Source organism: Phocoena sinus, chromosome 13 (assembly GCF_008692025.1).
Source record: "Phocoena sinus isolate mPhoSin1 chromosome 13, mPhoSin1.pri, whole genome shotgun sequence".
Taxonomy (NCBI): Eukaryota; Metazoa; Chordata; class Mammalia; order Artiodactyla; family Phocoenidae; genus Phocoena; species Phocoena sinus.
This window is the reverse complement of record NC_045775.1, coordinates 19,827,501-19,842,330: the sequence shown is the minus strand read 5'-3', so window position 1 is coordinate 19,842,330 and position 14,830 is coordinate 19,827,501. Positions and strand designations below refer to the sequence as shown.

Here is a 14,830-nt window from a genome sequence, read left to right as displayed (position 1 = left end):
ATTTCTTTTCCTTCTCTGATTGCCGTGGCTAGGACTTCCAAACCTATGTTGCATAAGAGTGGTGAGAGTGGACATCCTTGTCTTGTTCCTGATCTTAGAGGAAATGCTTTCAGTTTTTCACCATTGAGTATGATGCTCACGGTGGGTTTGTCATATATGGCCATTATTCCTTCTGTGCCCATTTTCTGTAGAGTTTTTATCATAAATGGGTGTTGAATTTTGTCAAAAGCTTTTTCTGCATCTATTGAGATGATCATATGGTTTTTATTCCTTAATTTGTTAATATGGTGTATCACATTAATTGATTTGCGTATATTGAGGAATCCTTGCATCCCTGGGATAAATCCCACTTGATCATGGTGTATGATCCTTTTAACGTGTTGTTGGATTCTGTTTGCTAGTATTTTGTTCAGGATTTTTGCATCTATGTTCATCAGTGATATTGGTCTATAATTTTCTTTTTTTGTCTGGTTTTGGTATCAGGGTGATGGTGTCTTCGTAGAATGAATATGGGCGTGTTCCTCCCTCTGCACTGTTTTGGAAGAGTTTGAGAAGTGTCAGTGTTAGCTCTTCTCTAAATGTTTGATAGAATTCTCCTGTCAATCCATCTGGTCCTGTACTTTTGTTTGTTGGAAGATTTTTAATTACTGTTTCAATTTCATTACCTGTGTTAGGTCTGTTTATGTTTTCTAATTCTTCCTGGTTCAGTCTTGGAAAATTGTACCTTTCCAAGAACTTGTCCATTTCTTCATGGTTGTCCATTTTATTGGCATATACTTGTTTCTAGTAGTCCCTTATAATCCTTTGTACTTCTGCAGTGTCAGTTGTGATTCCTCCTTTTTCATTTCTAATTTTATTGATTTGCATCCTCTCCCTTTTTTTCTTGATGAGTCTAAGGGTTTATCAGTTTTGTTTTGTTTATCTTCTCAAAGAACCAGCTTTTAGTTTTACTGATCTTTGCTATTGTTTTCTTCATTTCTATTTTATTTATTTCTGCTCTGATTTCTTTCCTTTTACCGACTTTGTGTTTTCTTTGTTCTTTCTCCAGTTGTTTTAAGTGTATGGGGTAGATTGTTTATTTGAGATTTTTCTAGTTTCTTGAGGTGAGATTGACTTGCTATGAACTTCCCTCTTAGAACTGCTTTTGCTGCATCTCATAGGTTTTGGGTTGTTGTGTTTCCATTGTCATTTGTTTCTATGTATTTTTAAAATTTCTTCTTTGATTTCTTCAGTGATCTCTTGTTTATTTAGTAGCACACTGTTTAGCCTCCGTGTATTTGTGTTTTTTACATTTTTTTTTTCCCTGTAATGGATTTCCAATCTCACAGCGTTGTGGTCAGAAAAGACTCTTGATGCAATTTCAATTTTCTTAAATTTTCCGAGGCTTGGTTTGTGACCCAAGATGTGATCTGTCTTGGAAAATGTTCCATGTGCACTTAAGAAGAAAGTGTATTCTGCCACTTCTGGGTGGAATGTTCTATAAATATCAATTAAATCTATCTGGCCTATTGTGTCATTTAAAGCTTGTGTTTCCTTATTTATTTTCTGTTTGGGTGATCTGTCCATTGGTGTTAGTGGCATGTTAAAGTCCCGTACTATTATTGTGTTGCTATCAATTTCTCCTTTCATGGTTGTTAGCATTTGCCTTATGTATTGAGGTGCTCCTATGTTGGGTGCATAAACATTTATAATTGTTATATCTTCTTCTTGGATTGATCCTTCAATCATTATGTAGTATCCTTCTTTGTCTCTTGTGATAGTCTTTATTTTAAAGTCTATTTTATCGGATACGAGTATTGCTACTCCAGCTTTCTTTTGATTTCCATTTGCATGGAATATCTTTTTCCATCCCTTCACCTTCAGTCTGTATATGTCGCAAGGTCTGAAGTGGCTCTCTTGTAGACAGCATATATATGGGTCTTGTTTTTGTATCCATTCAGCCAGTCTGTGTCTTTGGTTGGGGCATTTAATCTATTTACATTCAAGGTTATTATTGATATGTATGTTCCTATTACCATTTTCTTAATTGTTTTGGGTTTGTTTTTGTGGGTCTTTTCTTCTCTGGTGTTTTCCACCTGGAGAAGTTTCTTTAGCATTTGTTGTAAAGCTGGTTTGGTGGTGTTGAATTCTCTTAGCTTTTGCTTATCTGAAAAGCTTTTGATTTCTCCATTGAATCTGAATGAGATCCTTGCTGGGTAGAGAAGTCTTGGTTGTAGGCTTTTCTCTTTCATCACTTTAAGTATATCCTGCCACTCCCCTCTGGCCTGCAGAGTTTCTGCTGAAAAATCAGCTGATAACCTTATGGGGATTCCTTTATATGTTATTTTTTGTTTTTCCCTTGCTGATTTTAATATTTTTTCTTTGAATTTAATTTTTGTTAGTTTGATTAATATGTGTCTTGGTGTGTTTTTCCTAGGGTTTATCCTGTATGGGACTCTCTGTGCTTCCTGGACTTGGGTGCCTATCTCCTTTCCCACGTTAGGGAAGTTTTCCACCATAATCTCTTCAAATGTTTTCTCAGACCCTTTCCTTTTCTCTTCTTCTTCTGGGACCCCTGTAACTTGAATGTTCGTGCATTTAGTGTTAGGTCTCTAAGATTGTCTTCAGGGGCTTCCCTGGTGGTGCAGTGGTTGGGAGTCCACCTGCCGATGCAGGGGATGCGGGTTTGTGCCCCGGTCCAGGAGGATCCCACATGCCGCGGGGCGGCTGGGCCCGTGGGTCATGGCCGCTGGGCCTGCGCATCCGGGGCCTGTGCTCCGCAATGGGAGAGGCCACAGTGGTGAGAGGCCCGTGTACCGCAAAAAAAAAAAGATTGTCTTAAATTCTTTTTTCTTTATTCTGCTCCTTGGCAGTTATTTCCACCATTTTTTCTTCTAGCTCACTTATTCGTTCTTCTGCCTCAGTTTTTCTGTTATTGATTCCTTCTGGTGTATTTTTCATTTCAGTTATTTTGTTGTTTATCTCTGTTTGTTTGTTCTTCTAGATCTTTGTTAAACATTTCTTGTATTTTCTCAATCCATGCCTCCATTGTATTTCCAAGATTCTGGATCATCTTTACTATCATTACTCTGAATTCTTTTTCAGGTGGATTGCCTATTTCCTCTTCATTTATTTGGTCTTGTTGGTTTTTACCCTGTTCCTTCGTATGTGGCATATTTTTTTGCCGTCTCTCTCTTTTTTTTTCTTTATGAGTGGGATTGTGTTCCTATCACACTGGTTGTTTGGCCTGAGGCTTCCAGCACTGGAGTTTGTAGGCTGTTGGTTAGAGTTGGGTCTTGGTGCTGAAATGAGGACATCCATGAGCCCTCACTCTGGTGAATATTACCTGCGGTCTGAGGTTCTCTGTTAGTCCACTGGTTCCGACACGGAGCTCCCACCACAGGAGCTTTGGCCCGACCCCCGGCTCGTGAACCAAGATCCCGCAAGCCACATGGGGTGGCAAAAAGAAGGAAAGAACAATAACAAAGTAAAAAATAAAATTAGACTAGAAAACTAACAGATATGTTAGTTTTAAAAATAAAAATATGGGCTTCCCTGGTGGCGCAGCAGTTGAGAGTCCGCCTGCCGATGCAGGGGACATGGGTTCGTGTCCTGGTCCGGGAAGATCCCACATGCCACGGAGCGGCTGGGCCCGTGAGCCATGGCCACTGGGCCTGCGCGTCCGGAGCCTGTGCTCCGCAACGGGAGAGGCCACAACAGTGAGAGGCCCACGTACTGAAAAAAAAAAAATAAATAAAAATAAAAATATAGATGAATCAACAACCGGAAGGTACAACCGTACCATAATAGCAAAGAAGAGGACGAGGGAAAAGAGAAAACAAAAAACGGGGAAAAGGCCTTGGCTGTGGAGGGCGAGGCCTGAGCAAGGGTGAGGTTTGGGTGGTAGGTGGGGCCTATGCTTAGGACCTACAGGGCTGGAAAAGGCCCTAGGGGCTATGAGGGATGGGGCTTAGGCTCTAGGAACAGAAGGGGCCTGGTCTCAGAGGGCAGGGGACCTCACCTGGGAGCCCAGCAGGCTTCCTGGGCTTGAGTGGGTGGGGCAAACACCCTCCTCTCCTCTCCAGCTCTTCCTGTCCTGGAGGGCCCCTGCCAACTGCTTCTCCTGTTCTCCCCCTGGCCTTCTTCCTATGCCCCCAGGATCAATGCAGGGGGGGCGGGGGGACCTTGGAGAGCAGAGGACCATCCTGGGAGCTCAGCAGGCTCCCTGGGCCTAGTGGGTGGGGCAAACGCCCTCTACTCCTCTCCCCCTCCTCCCAGAGGACCCCTCCCTCCTGCCTCTCCTGATCTCCCCAGCCTTCCTCCTATGCCCTCAGGACTCACGGGGCCTGGAGGGAGCTTTGGAGGGCAGGGGACCAGCCTGGGAGCTTAGCAGGCTCCCTGGGCCCGAGTGGGCGGAGCAGTCACCCTCTGCTCCTCTCGCACTCCTCTCGGAGGGCCCCTCCTGCCTGCCTCTTCTGATCTCCCCAGCCTCCCTCCTATGTCCCCAGGACCAATGTGGCCGGGGGGGTGGGGGATGGGGGGTGGGCCTTGGAGGGCAGGGGACTGGACTGGGAGCTCAGCAGGCCCCCCCAGGCCCAGTGGGCCGGGTGATTGCCCTCCACTTCTCCCGGACGGGCCCTCCCGCCTGCCTCTTCTGATCTCCCTGGCCTCAGGGGCGCCGATCCTGTTTGACCACTACTTCTCCTCCCTACTCTGTTCCCCAAAGTCCTACCGGTTCACTTGGGGACTCCTCCAGTCTCCTTGGGTGTCAGGGTTTTCCACCAGCAGCCGACAGGCGCCCTAGTTGTGGGGAGACTCTAACTCGGTGTCTTCCCACGCTGCCATCTTGACTCTGCCCTTCTAATAGGAGTTTTGTCTTAACTAGTAACCAGAAGCTCTATACCTATTATCTAAGCCACCCTATTACTGGATATTTTCCCAAACTTATCCTGCTCCACCTAAAAAAAGTAAATTAAAATCCATCTTTATAATGATCAGAGTATTCAAATGAACAGCTACAATTTAAATGATGACACTCAAATATTTTCAAACTTGACATCTCACCTGGGTTCCATTCTCTTATTTCCAACTACTTGGAAGCAGGTAAGATATCATTTACCTGTGCTTACCAGTGCCACTTCAGATTCAGCGACTTCACAACTGAAATCACTTCACCCTTACCTTCCTACTCATTCTCTCTACTCCCACCAGTCCAACACCAAATCCTGTTTCCTACTCTTGTGTTCCCTACTTTGGATATGTTTTCACTATCTACCCAGTAGTCGAGGTAAAAATCTCAGTTATTCTTTATTCACTAACCGTGTGTACTTAATCTGTCACTACATCTTATCCATATTACCTGCACAGTGTTTTCCCTTTTGTCTGTTCCCTATCTTAACTACCACTGTCCACCCTCATAATCACTGATATGGACAATTGCCATAACCTCTTCATTGAAGTCCCAGCTTCCATTCCCTCCTCCTTCCAAACCTCTCCACATAAATGATTTTTAAATGGGGATGTACATTAAAAAGAATCCTCTTGCCCCTAGAGATTCAGATTCACTAAACTGAGGGTAGAGCTTGGATATCTCATTATATAAAAAACTTCCCGGATGATTCCAATGCACACCTGGATTAAAACCAATATTTTACAAGCTTCTGGAGTTATCATTGCAAAAGCCTGCTATAGTCACATCATCCTTTGGCTTAAAAAGTTCTAATGCTTCCCTCACTGCCTACAGTATAAAGTCCAAACTTCGCTTGTGATAGAACAGGTGTCATTCACATCCGGGCCCTCATCTCCCTTTCCGGATGCATTTTCAACTACTCCCCTCCCAAGGCCTTTGAGTCTAGCCAAATAAGTTACACCCAAATATGCCATGTACTTTTGGATTTTTGTGCCTTTTTCCATACCATTTCTTCTAAGTTGCCCTTAACTTTTTTCTATATCTGGAAAACTCTCTCCTCAATGTCACTTACACCTGACTATACCCCTTTTTCTTCCAGGCAGGAGTAACAACTCTGCATCTGTGACTCCACAGCACTTTGTGAATACTTGTGTTGCTACTCTCATTACTTTAGATTGTGATGATTTGTTTACATACATATAGTTAGATTATTAAGATACAGATAGTCCTACTTATCTTGTATGAGTAGGCACCCAGGAGGCATGCCTCTTTCCTTCTGATTAAGAATTAACAAATTCTCTTGGGAATTCCCTGGCGGTCCAGTGGTTAGGAATTCTCTTGGGAATTCCCTGGCGGTCCAGCGCTTTTCACTGTCAATGGCTCAGGTTCAGTCCCTGGTCAGGGAGCTAAGATCCCACAAGCCTCACGGCACCGCCAAAAATACGAAAGAAAGAAAAAATTAGCAAATTCTAAAAAAAATATTTAAAAAAAAGAACAAATTCTAAGTCTTCTTTTTATACCCACCTTTTCTAACTAGCAAATTACCTTCTATCTAGATCATTCATCTGTTTCTATCTCCTCATCCAAAAAATGGGCCTGTCTTATTAATAAAAGGAACCTCTCAAATCTCTGTACCAAGTGATGGTTGGTGGTCACTTGGGTATCATGGGACTCATTAGTGTCTAAAAATACCTTGCTGAGATCTTCACCATTGGAAGATATAGAACATCTGGTAACATGTTCAAGGTATTCAGCAGGTTTTGAATGTTAAAGATCAACAAAACTGATGTGGTGAGTTGTGTCAATTCTACTGCTTTGTAAGTTTCTGTAACTGGTACCATTAATGTCTGCTTCACACCTAGAAGCATTCCTTTTTTTTCCTTAAGCCAGAAGTCATTTTTGGTGTATTACATCTCCTAAGACCACATCTAAGCTATTGGCTTTCACAGTGAATTGTGGGCCTAGTGGTAGATTCTGCAGGAAAGACCCGCTTTAAGTTTTCAGATGCCTCTTTCATCTTGGACTATAAACACATACCTATTTCCCTAACAAAACATTAGGAGTTCAGAAATGGTATGAAATTTGGGTGCAGTTATGATTAGTTTACAACTTACAATGTAATCATTACTGTCTGGTTTTGAGTATTAGAGAAGAGGCCTTGATATGTGTGCTGTAAGATAATAATTGATCATGATGTCTACCAAGAGATAGAGATAATTATTAAAGACTTCTGTGGCATCAGACCAAACAAAATGCTACAAATCATGGGATTTTTATCACATAGATCCACGCTTAGGGAATTAAAAAACTTTTTTTTCCGATTGTCATTTTTCCTCGGAGAAAGTCAGAAAGGAAATTGAATGCAGTAGTATCTTCAATATTGAAATATACTGGGTAACTACATAAGTTCTGAAATCAACATGAATATGTCCTTATCTTGTTTTGGAAATGGGTTGCTAATAATAGTATATTAAAGAAGCAAAGGCCATTGTGTTTGCAGGACCAGAATGTTTCTGGTGCCTTCTGTATGAAAAGTTATGATGCTGCATTTGTTTCTTTCATAGGCATTGTCTCCTTGTTCCCTTTGGACAATGGATTTAAAAGAATCAGAGGCAAAAATATAAATTTAGGGCTAAAATGAAGCTAGTTTCTGTGTTCACTTCTGTTATTAATCAACCTAAAACAGTTGATTAATTGATTATATCTCAGCACAGCACTACCTTTAGGCTTGAAAGTTTGGAGGCAAAATTGGATAGCTGCCTGGAAAGTAGGTAATGAGATAAATAACACGGAATTTAATTCTAGCCTAGAAAGGCATATTTCAATTCTGAAAGTCTTCCTTTGTCACACAAAGGGAGGAATGTGTGACAATAAGCATACTGCTGTGGCTTAAAAATCAAGAGACCTAAATCGATTCCCTGCAAATTACTTCCCATCTTTGATCCTCTCCATTAAATGAGAAATCATTAAAAGTATTTCCCTACCCAGAAGTGAAGTTGGTTTTTTTAAAAAGGAGGGTAGAGATAGATAGATGTAGAGGTCGATCCATCCATCCATCCCTCTTAAACTTTTCTCTAAGTACATTGGATCTACCTGAAAATTCTCCCTTGAGCCTGTGTTTGAATGGACTATGAAACCTGCAAAAACAATAAAGGTTCTGGCCCCTTAATGTTCACCAGAACTTGCTGAGTATAACCTCTAAAAAACAATTTCATAGTTAACTCAGCTCTTAGAGATAAGGAGGAACCAGGAGGTAGTTCCCAAACACTTAAATATGAGAGAAGGACTTTTCTGTTTCACTTTTCTGCTCTTGATGGACAGATTTCTCTGAAAAGTACTTCTTTCAGTTTAGGAGAGGAAGTGAGAGATTTCCCAGGAGGAATATTTAGCAATAGTCCTGTGGTTCCAAGTGCAAGACAGAAGCCCTTTGTAAGTGAACCTGGTGGGGAAGGAGAGGGGCTGAAGAATGGCTGAAAGGCAGAATCACAGTTTCTTTTTGATAATTTTGGAGTTGTTCATTCAAGACTCTCACAAGAGGATGAAAGAGACCTTGAGTCCAGAAAACCAGCCGCTAAAGACAAGTTATCAAAAATGCTTACTTCAAATTTAAATTTGGATTAGTTTATGAAAGAAAACCTTCTAATCAGAGTACAGGTATGAGCTCATTGTTAAGATTCTAGTAAAGGATTAATAAAAGAACTTAGTATTTAACAATTTAATTGTTTCGGTAAAAAGTATACAAACTAACTATGAGGGAAGACAGTGAGCTCTAAGCAAATCCCAGGAAAAACATGCATGTTGCTGTTGTGATCTTTGTGACACACCACAGATGCCACACACCTAGCGATCCTGTAAACAACTGAAATGCAGAATGCAGGTTCTGGTGTGCTAAAGCTGTAAAACAAGAGCCACTGGAGTTATATCCCTGTAGCCGTGTGGGTACAGTTCGTTGCTCCTGTCCGGGTGGCACGTGGCTCTGGGGTCCTTTGGCTTTGTGCGAGAGGACCTTCTTTTTTTTAAAAAATTATTTAATTAATTAATTAATTAATTAATTTTGGGCTGTGTTGGGTCTTCATTTGTGTGCGAGGGTTTTCTCTAGTTGTGGCAAGTGGGAGCCACTCTTCATCGCGGTGCGCGGGCCTCTCACTATTGGGGCCTCTCTTGTTGCGGAGCACAGGCTCCAGACGCGCAGGCTCAGTAGTTGTGGCTCACGGGCCCAGTTGCTCCGCGGCACGTGGGATCCTCCCAGACCAGGGCTCGAACCCATGTCCCCTGCATTAGCAGGCAGATTCTCAACCACTGCGTCACCAGGGAAGCCCGAGAGGGCCTTCTTGTTGAGTTTACTTAGGCTGAAAGTATCAATTTCTACCCCCACTCCCTATGGGTCCCACTGTGCTTATCAGGAATGATAGTTGGTCCTTTGCCCTCATCACTTTTTCATTCGTTTCCCCTAGTCTCACTGGTAAGTATTAATATAATGTCAATGTCTTTTCTTTTCAGTCCTCCTCGCCCTCTGACGAATGTGAATGACACCATGGTGAGCCACATGTCCTCTGGGGCGCCCACTCCCACCAAGAGGTACGGGATGCTTGTGCGGCAGTTACCACTCACCGTTGGGTACTGGCCTCTGGCCTGGGAAGCAGAGCATTCCACAGGGCAGAAAGGACTGGCTTTCCTCCCCTCCTTGGACTGTCTTTTTATATTATTTTCGACTTTTTATCTTCCTTTTTTTCCCTACTAACTTATAAATATAGCAACTGAAGGAGGCTGCTTTGGAGTGGTGCCTGAGGTGGAAGCTCTCCATTTGTGACAAGCAGTGAACATAGTGTCAAAGCAGATTAGGCATGTTTGAGCTCTTTTTTTTTAACATCAAACAATATTTTGATGAGCACGAATTTCAACAGTTTTGCATTAGAGTTCTTGAAGCATCAAAGATCATTTCTGCTTCCTGATTTGACTCTGTAAATTGAGCTAATTCCTTATATTCTAAATCATTCTACATAGAATTCAAAAACATTTAAGCTGAAAAGCCTGAGTCCCTCTCTTAGTTATACAGGGAGTTTCCTTAGGGTCCTTCAAGGAACTAGAGCAAGTCTCCTCCTTTCTCCTCTTTATTTAGTTTACTCTTCTCCAAAATTCTCTTAGGCAGGACTTAAGAGATCTGTATGAAATGGTTTACTTTCTGTCTGATTTAAGCTGTTCCGTCACGAGAGCAATGCAGAAAGTCCCTCGAGGCACAACCAGTAAAGAATCCTTTCTAACAGTCATCACTCAAAAAAAACAAAACAAAAAAGAATGAAGACATTCCGACCCACTCCCCAAGTCCTTCCTGAAGAAAAGCACTTTGTACTGCAAACCTGAAGAAAACCATACGTACCGATTGCTTTGGATCAAGTTAGCTATAGAAATGTTATTTACTTAATAATACTTTGACTTAATATATATAATATATAATACTTAAGATCAACTATGTTTGTTCCATTGGGTAAAACTCCTAGGGCAATATTTCCCGAACTTGAGTGATGAGAAGAATCACCCGAGTCACTTGCTAAACATACACATTTCTGAGATCACATCAGACCCAGTGGATCCTGAGATCCTGGGAAGCTACACATTTAACAAGTATTCCAGGTGATTCTTACCATCAAGCAGATTTGGGAAATAGCCTTAGAAGCGAAGGAGTAAACTACAAGAATCCTCCATCCTGGAATAGAGGATTTAGGGACTTAACAAATGAGAGTGACTTGATAATACAGTGTTATCCACGTGGAGACTCAAGACCCTGACCAGGTGAGAGTACTTGTCTGCAGCCTTGGTGGGACACTACTAGCAGGACAGTAGCCGAGCCGCTTCTTTTGGGCAGAATTGAGTGGTGTGAGCACCGTCTGTACTGAGCACAGACTTCTGAGCCAGACTGCATTTGAATCCTGGCTATCACCTGACCTTGAACAAGATTCTTATCTTTGTTGATTTATCTGTAGAATGAGGAGAATAATAGTATCTATGTTGTGGGGTTTATGTGAGAATGTAACATACTGTTGTCATTATTTAGGAAGTAAACTGTAATGAGAGAACAGGTGGGGAAGAAAGAATAATTTATGGCTAATGCCCTCTCAAGAAAGAACAGAGGCTTATGAAAGAGTACAAAGCAATTAAACCTCTCCCACCTGCCTAGATTTTACAACCACCCTTGCTGGCCTTAACTTTTTATGTTAAACACCCATAGCATTCAGACCCAGACGTAGAATCTAAATATCAACTCAGGAATGTTTCTGTTTCAAAACTAGGAAGACAAGGTAGATTATTGAAAGAAGTCAGCTTGTAGGTTTTATGTTAGTTTTAGCAATGCCATGTATTAGGGTTTCACTTCACCTGAGTTCTCTTCATTTACTACTTTTGTCACTTTGAGTCACCTGAGTCACCTGAGGGCCCTAAGTGCATGGTGATCAAGGGCAGCATGCATTCAGTGACCACAGCTGAATGTAGCTCCTAGAGGCTGTTGGAGGGAGTGCATATTTCTGGGTGATGTTTTACTGCTTCAGAAGACTGAAAGAAGGGACTTGGGAGCCGTAGTCATCACAGCTCCTCTCTAGAAGGACTACTAACCTTTAGGCTTGATGTTGCTGTATGAAGCCCCAGCTCAGTAGTCAGTGGCCAGCTGTAATTGTCAGTCACAAAATATCTACCATTTCTGAAAGTTGTTTCAGATAATGTAGTATAGCCTGGGTTAAGATTTTATTTTAAAGTCGGCATTTCAGCTAGCATCTCTTTCTAGGTAGGCTCAGTCAATGCTAGAGGTGGTTGTCACAGACTCTCCACGGGCTGACCAGCGGACCAAGCGTAGCCAAAGCCCTTAAGAGACCGAAACAAAGGCGGAGCTCTGTAACTTACCAAGAAGAGAAGTTGCTGGAGGAGAGGCTACATGGGAACGTGATGCCCCTGTCCTAACAATATTGTCCTTAGAATTTTTGGAGATTTCATTTACTTTCAGGATGAGATTATGATAGAACATATGGACATGAATTGCATAATTCATAGACTTGGCTCTTCATGGCCCCAGTTTCTAAATGGTATAAATTTCAGGTAGTATCCTATTTACTTCCTCAAGGACTCATCAACTTTTATTTTCTCCTCTGAATGTCGTCAGACCTTTGTCTCCAGAGTCTGGTGAAAGCCAGGAACCCAGCACGTCATCCCAGTCATAGATCCTTCCTCTGCTGGGGCAGAGAATTCTCAAGGGGCACAAAGCTACTCTCCAGAAATAAGAGGTTTTCTTTAGAACGCAGCATAAGACATAAATCACTGAATCAGACAAGAACATGCACAGTAATAAAAATGCAGGAAAAAGTTAAGAGCTCCAGGTTCTAACTTTTCGATAAGCTGTGCATTTAAAACTAGTGGTAACCCGGGACTTCCCTGGTGGCACAGTGGATAAGACTCCACGCTCCCAATGCAGGGGGCCCAGGTTCAATCCCTGGTCAGGGAACTAGATCCCACATGCATGCCACAACTAAGAGTTCACATGCTATAACTAAGGAGCCCATGTGTCACAACTAACGAACCAGTGAGCTGCAACAAAGGAGCCCACCTGCCACAACTAAGAGCTGGCAAGCCGCAGCTAAGGAGCCCTGGAGCCGCAACTAAGGGAGCCCACCTGCCGCAACTAAGGAGTGCATGTGCTGCAGCTAAGGAGCCGGCAAGCTGCAACTAAGGAACCCTGGAGCCGCAACTAAGGAAGCCCACCTGCTGCCACTAAGGAGCCCACGTGCCGCAGCTAAGGAGCCAGCAAGCTGCAACTAAGGAGCCCACCTGCTGCAACAAAGACCTGGTGCAATCAAATAAATAAATAAATAAATATATTTTTAAAAAATAGTGATAACCCCATTGGTGAAAAACAATACTTGATTAGTCCAAATAAAAGATGATCTCAAATGTAATGGTTACTTTGTGCAGAAGAAAACCTTAAAAATGGCAAAGATGCTGGCAATCATGTGAGAAACTGTAAATTATGTTCCTGAAAGGTTCCACTCTAGGGATTTGCCCCCTGTAATATTTTTATTGACATTTCTACAGTAGAAAAGAAATTTCATCTTTGTCTTAGACTGAGTAGTTTCTGGAAATTTGCTTTCTGTTAAAGAATCAGAACAGTACACATAAAAGCAAACAAACTTTCAACACTTTAAAACAGAGACTTAAAATGCCCCTCCACTATCCGACTTCCTCCAAGGCTTGCTTCTGTCCCTCTTCTTCCCCAGGGTTCAGAGTGTGATTATGTTATTATTCTCTGTACTATTGTACTGTTTAAGTCGTACCTTATATTCAGACCAGTATGAAAAATGATGCTTATGTTTTTAATGTCTTCTAAAGCCTTGGCTTTAATTATTTATACAGATATAAATGTTTACAGTTCTGTGGGCATTTCATATAAGGTTGGCAGCAACAAAAACCTCCAGTATGAAACTTGTGGCTTGGTGCATTTGATTGGTATAGTAGTTTTAACTCTTTTAACTTCAGGTATTAAAATCTAACTGTCAGAAGTACAAACCCAGTTAAGCACAATGAAAAAGTTCCAAAGATCTGGTGTACAACCTTGTACTTATACTTAAAAATACTCTAACATACACTTAAAAATTTGTTAAGAGAGTAGATTGTGTGTGTTCTTACCACAATAAAAAAAAAGAAGAAGAAAATAAAAAGCACAAACCCACAAGACAAAGGCAAAAGCAGAAGGGAAGGGCAGAAGTGTCCATAGATCACAAAGCAACTGAACTGCCACCAGGATGTCCACCTGTGGCTTCTCCATCTCTCGGCTTCTCTCAGTGTGCTGTCTTCATTCCCTTCTCCTACAGAACAGCCACCTCTCAAGATGCCAATGGCTTCACTCACATCTACAGCCTTGTCACTCAAGAGGTTGTGCTTTTCCTCCCTAGGATTAGAAAACTCCAAGAAAGGATTCTTGTTGTCCTGGATGGCATTACTGCGCATCCTTGTGTATGTGTGATAAGCCACACTCATTAGACCTGTATCATCAGAATAGAGGGAGGAGCATCTCCCCAAAAGAAGGTTCTACCGTCAAGAACAGGAGAGATCCTGGGAAAGAAAAATAACAGAATTTGTTGGCAGAGCACTGCTTTGCTACCAGGCACACAGATGTGTGCACAAGCGTGTACATGCACACACACATACCCCTTCCCATGCACGTTTCCACTTCCAGAGCTTTCCTCCTCAGACAATGCAGCAATACGACTGCAAATGTATACTTGCCTTTCTCAGGAGTCTTGTCCACCTCCTGCAGACAGCACTGGGTCCCCGATATCTAGGTCACGTCCATTTGTCAGGATCAGGTCTAGGTACATCTTTTGTGATTGATTAACCCGTTCTACCATGGACCAAATTATAAGTTTTAAGAACTGAGACATCTCTACAACTCACAGCTCTACAAAAGTAGAAATCTGAAAATAGGATAATTGCATTTTAGAGAAGGGAGGAAAAGGAAGTAACAGAAAACACGGCATATTAAGCCACATTTGCCTGTTTCCTCCTAAAACACCATGAAAATGACAGTCGAGACATTTTCTTTAGTAGAAACCAACAACAGAGAAAAATGGACAAGGAGACAATAGCAACATTTTGGAAGCAGCAAAGCAGATGGATGAGTGGTAACTGATTTTCCAGACTGGAGAGAATTAAAACCTAAGCCAACAGAGAAACCCAGAGGAAAGCCCACCCGGGAATTAGAAGGCTCTGAGGGAGGGATACAGAACAACAGCTGATAGTCTGTTTAAGAAGCACTTACAGTCTCAGTCTCAGATTGCATACATAACTGGGCCTCTACCTCTACCCAACCCTGCCAGAGTTGAGATTTATGTTTGTGGTTTCTGGAATAATACAACCCCCATAAAAACCCTAGTTGTCTTAATTATCTCACCTTGGTGGGCTGAG

At 42.1% G+C, this 14,830-nt stretch overlaps 1 protein-coding gene across 13 annotated transcripts in view; it reads left to right on the top strand.

Annotated features, from left to right (window-relative positions):
• Positions 1 to 14,830, top strand: part of DTNB (dystrobrevin beta) — a 248,412-nt gene that overhangs the window by 163,565 nt on the left and 70,017 nt on the right. For 12 of the 13 annotated variants that reach the window (XR_004352834.1, XR_004352832.1, XR_004352833.1 and 9 more), the window contains exon 10: positions 9,389 to 9,466. Coding sequence is in view for 9 of the 13 variants with exons in the window: in XM_032652769.1 (XP_032508660.1) it covers positions 9,389 to 9,466 (78 nt within the window). In the remaining 4 variants the exon portion in view is untranslated. Of the gene's footprint in view, positions 1 to 9,388; positions 9,467 to 12,035; positions 12,495 to 14,830 lie in introns of those variants that run through there. The other variant, XM_032652773.1, reaches the window with a different exon arrangement.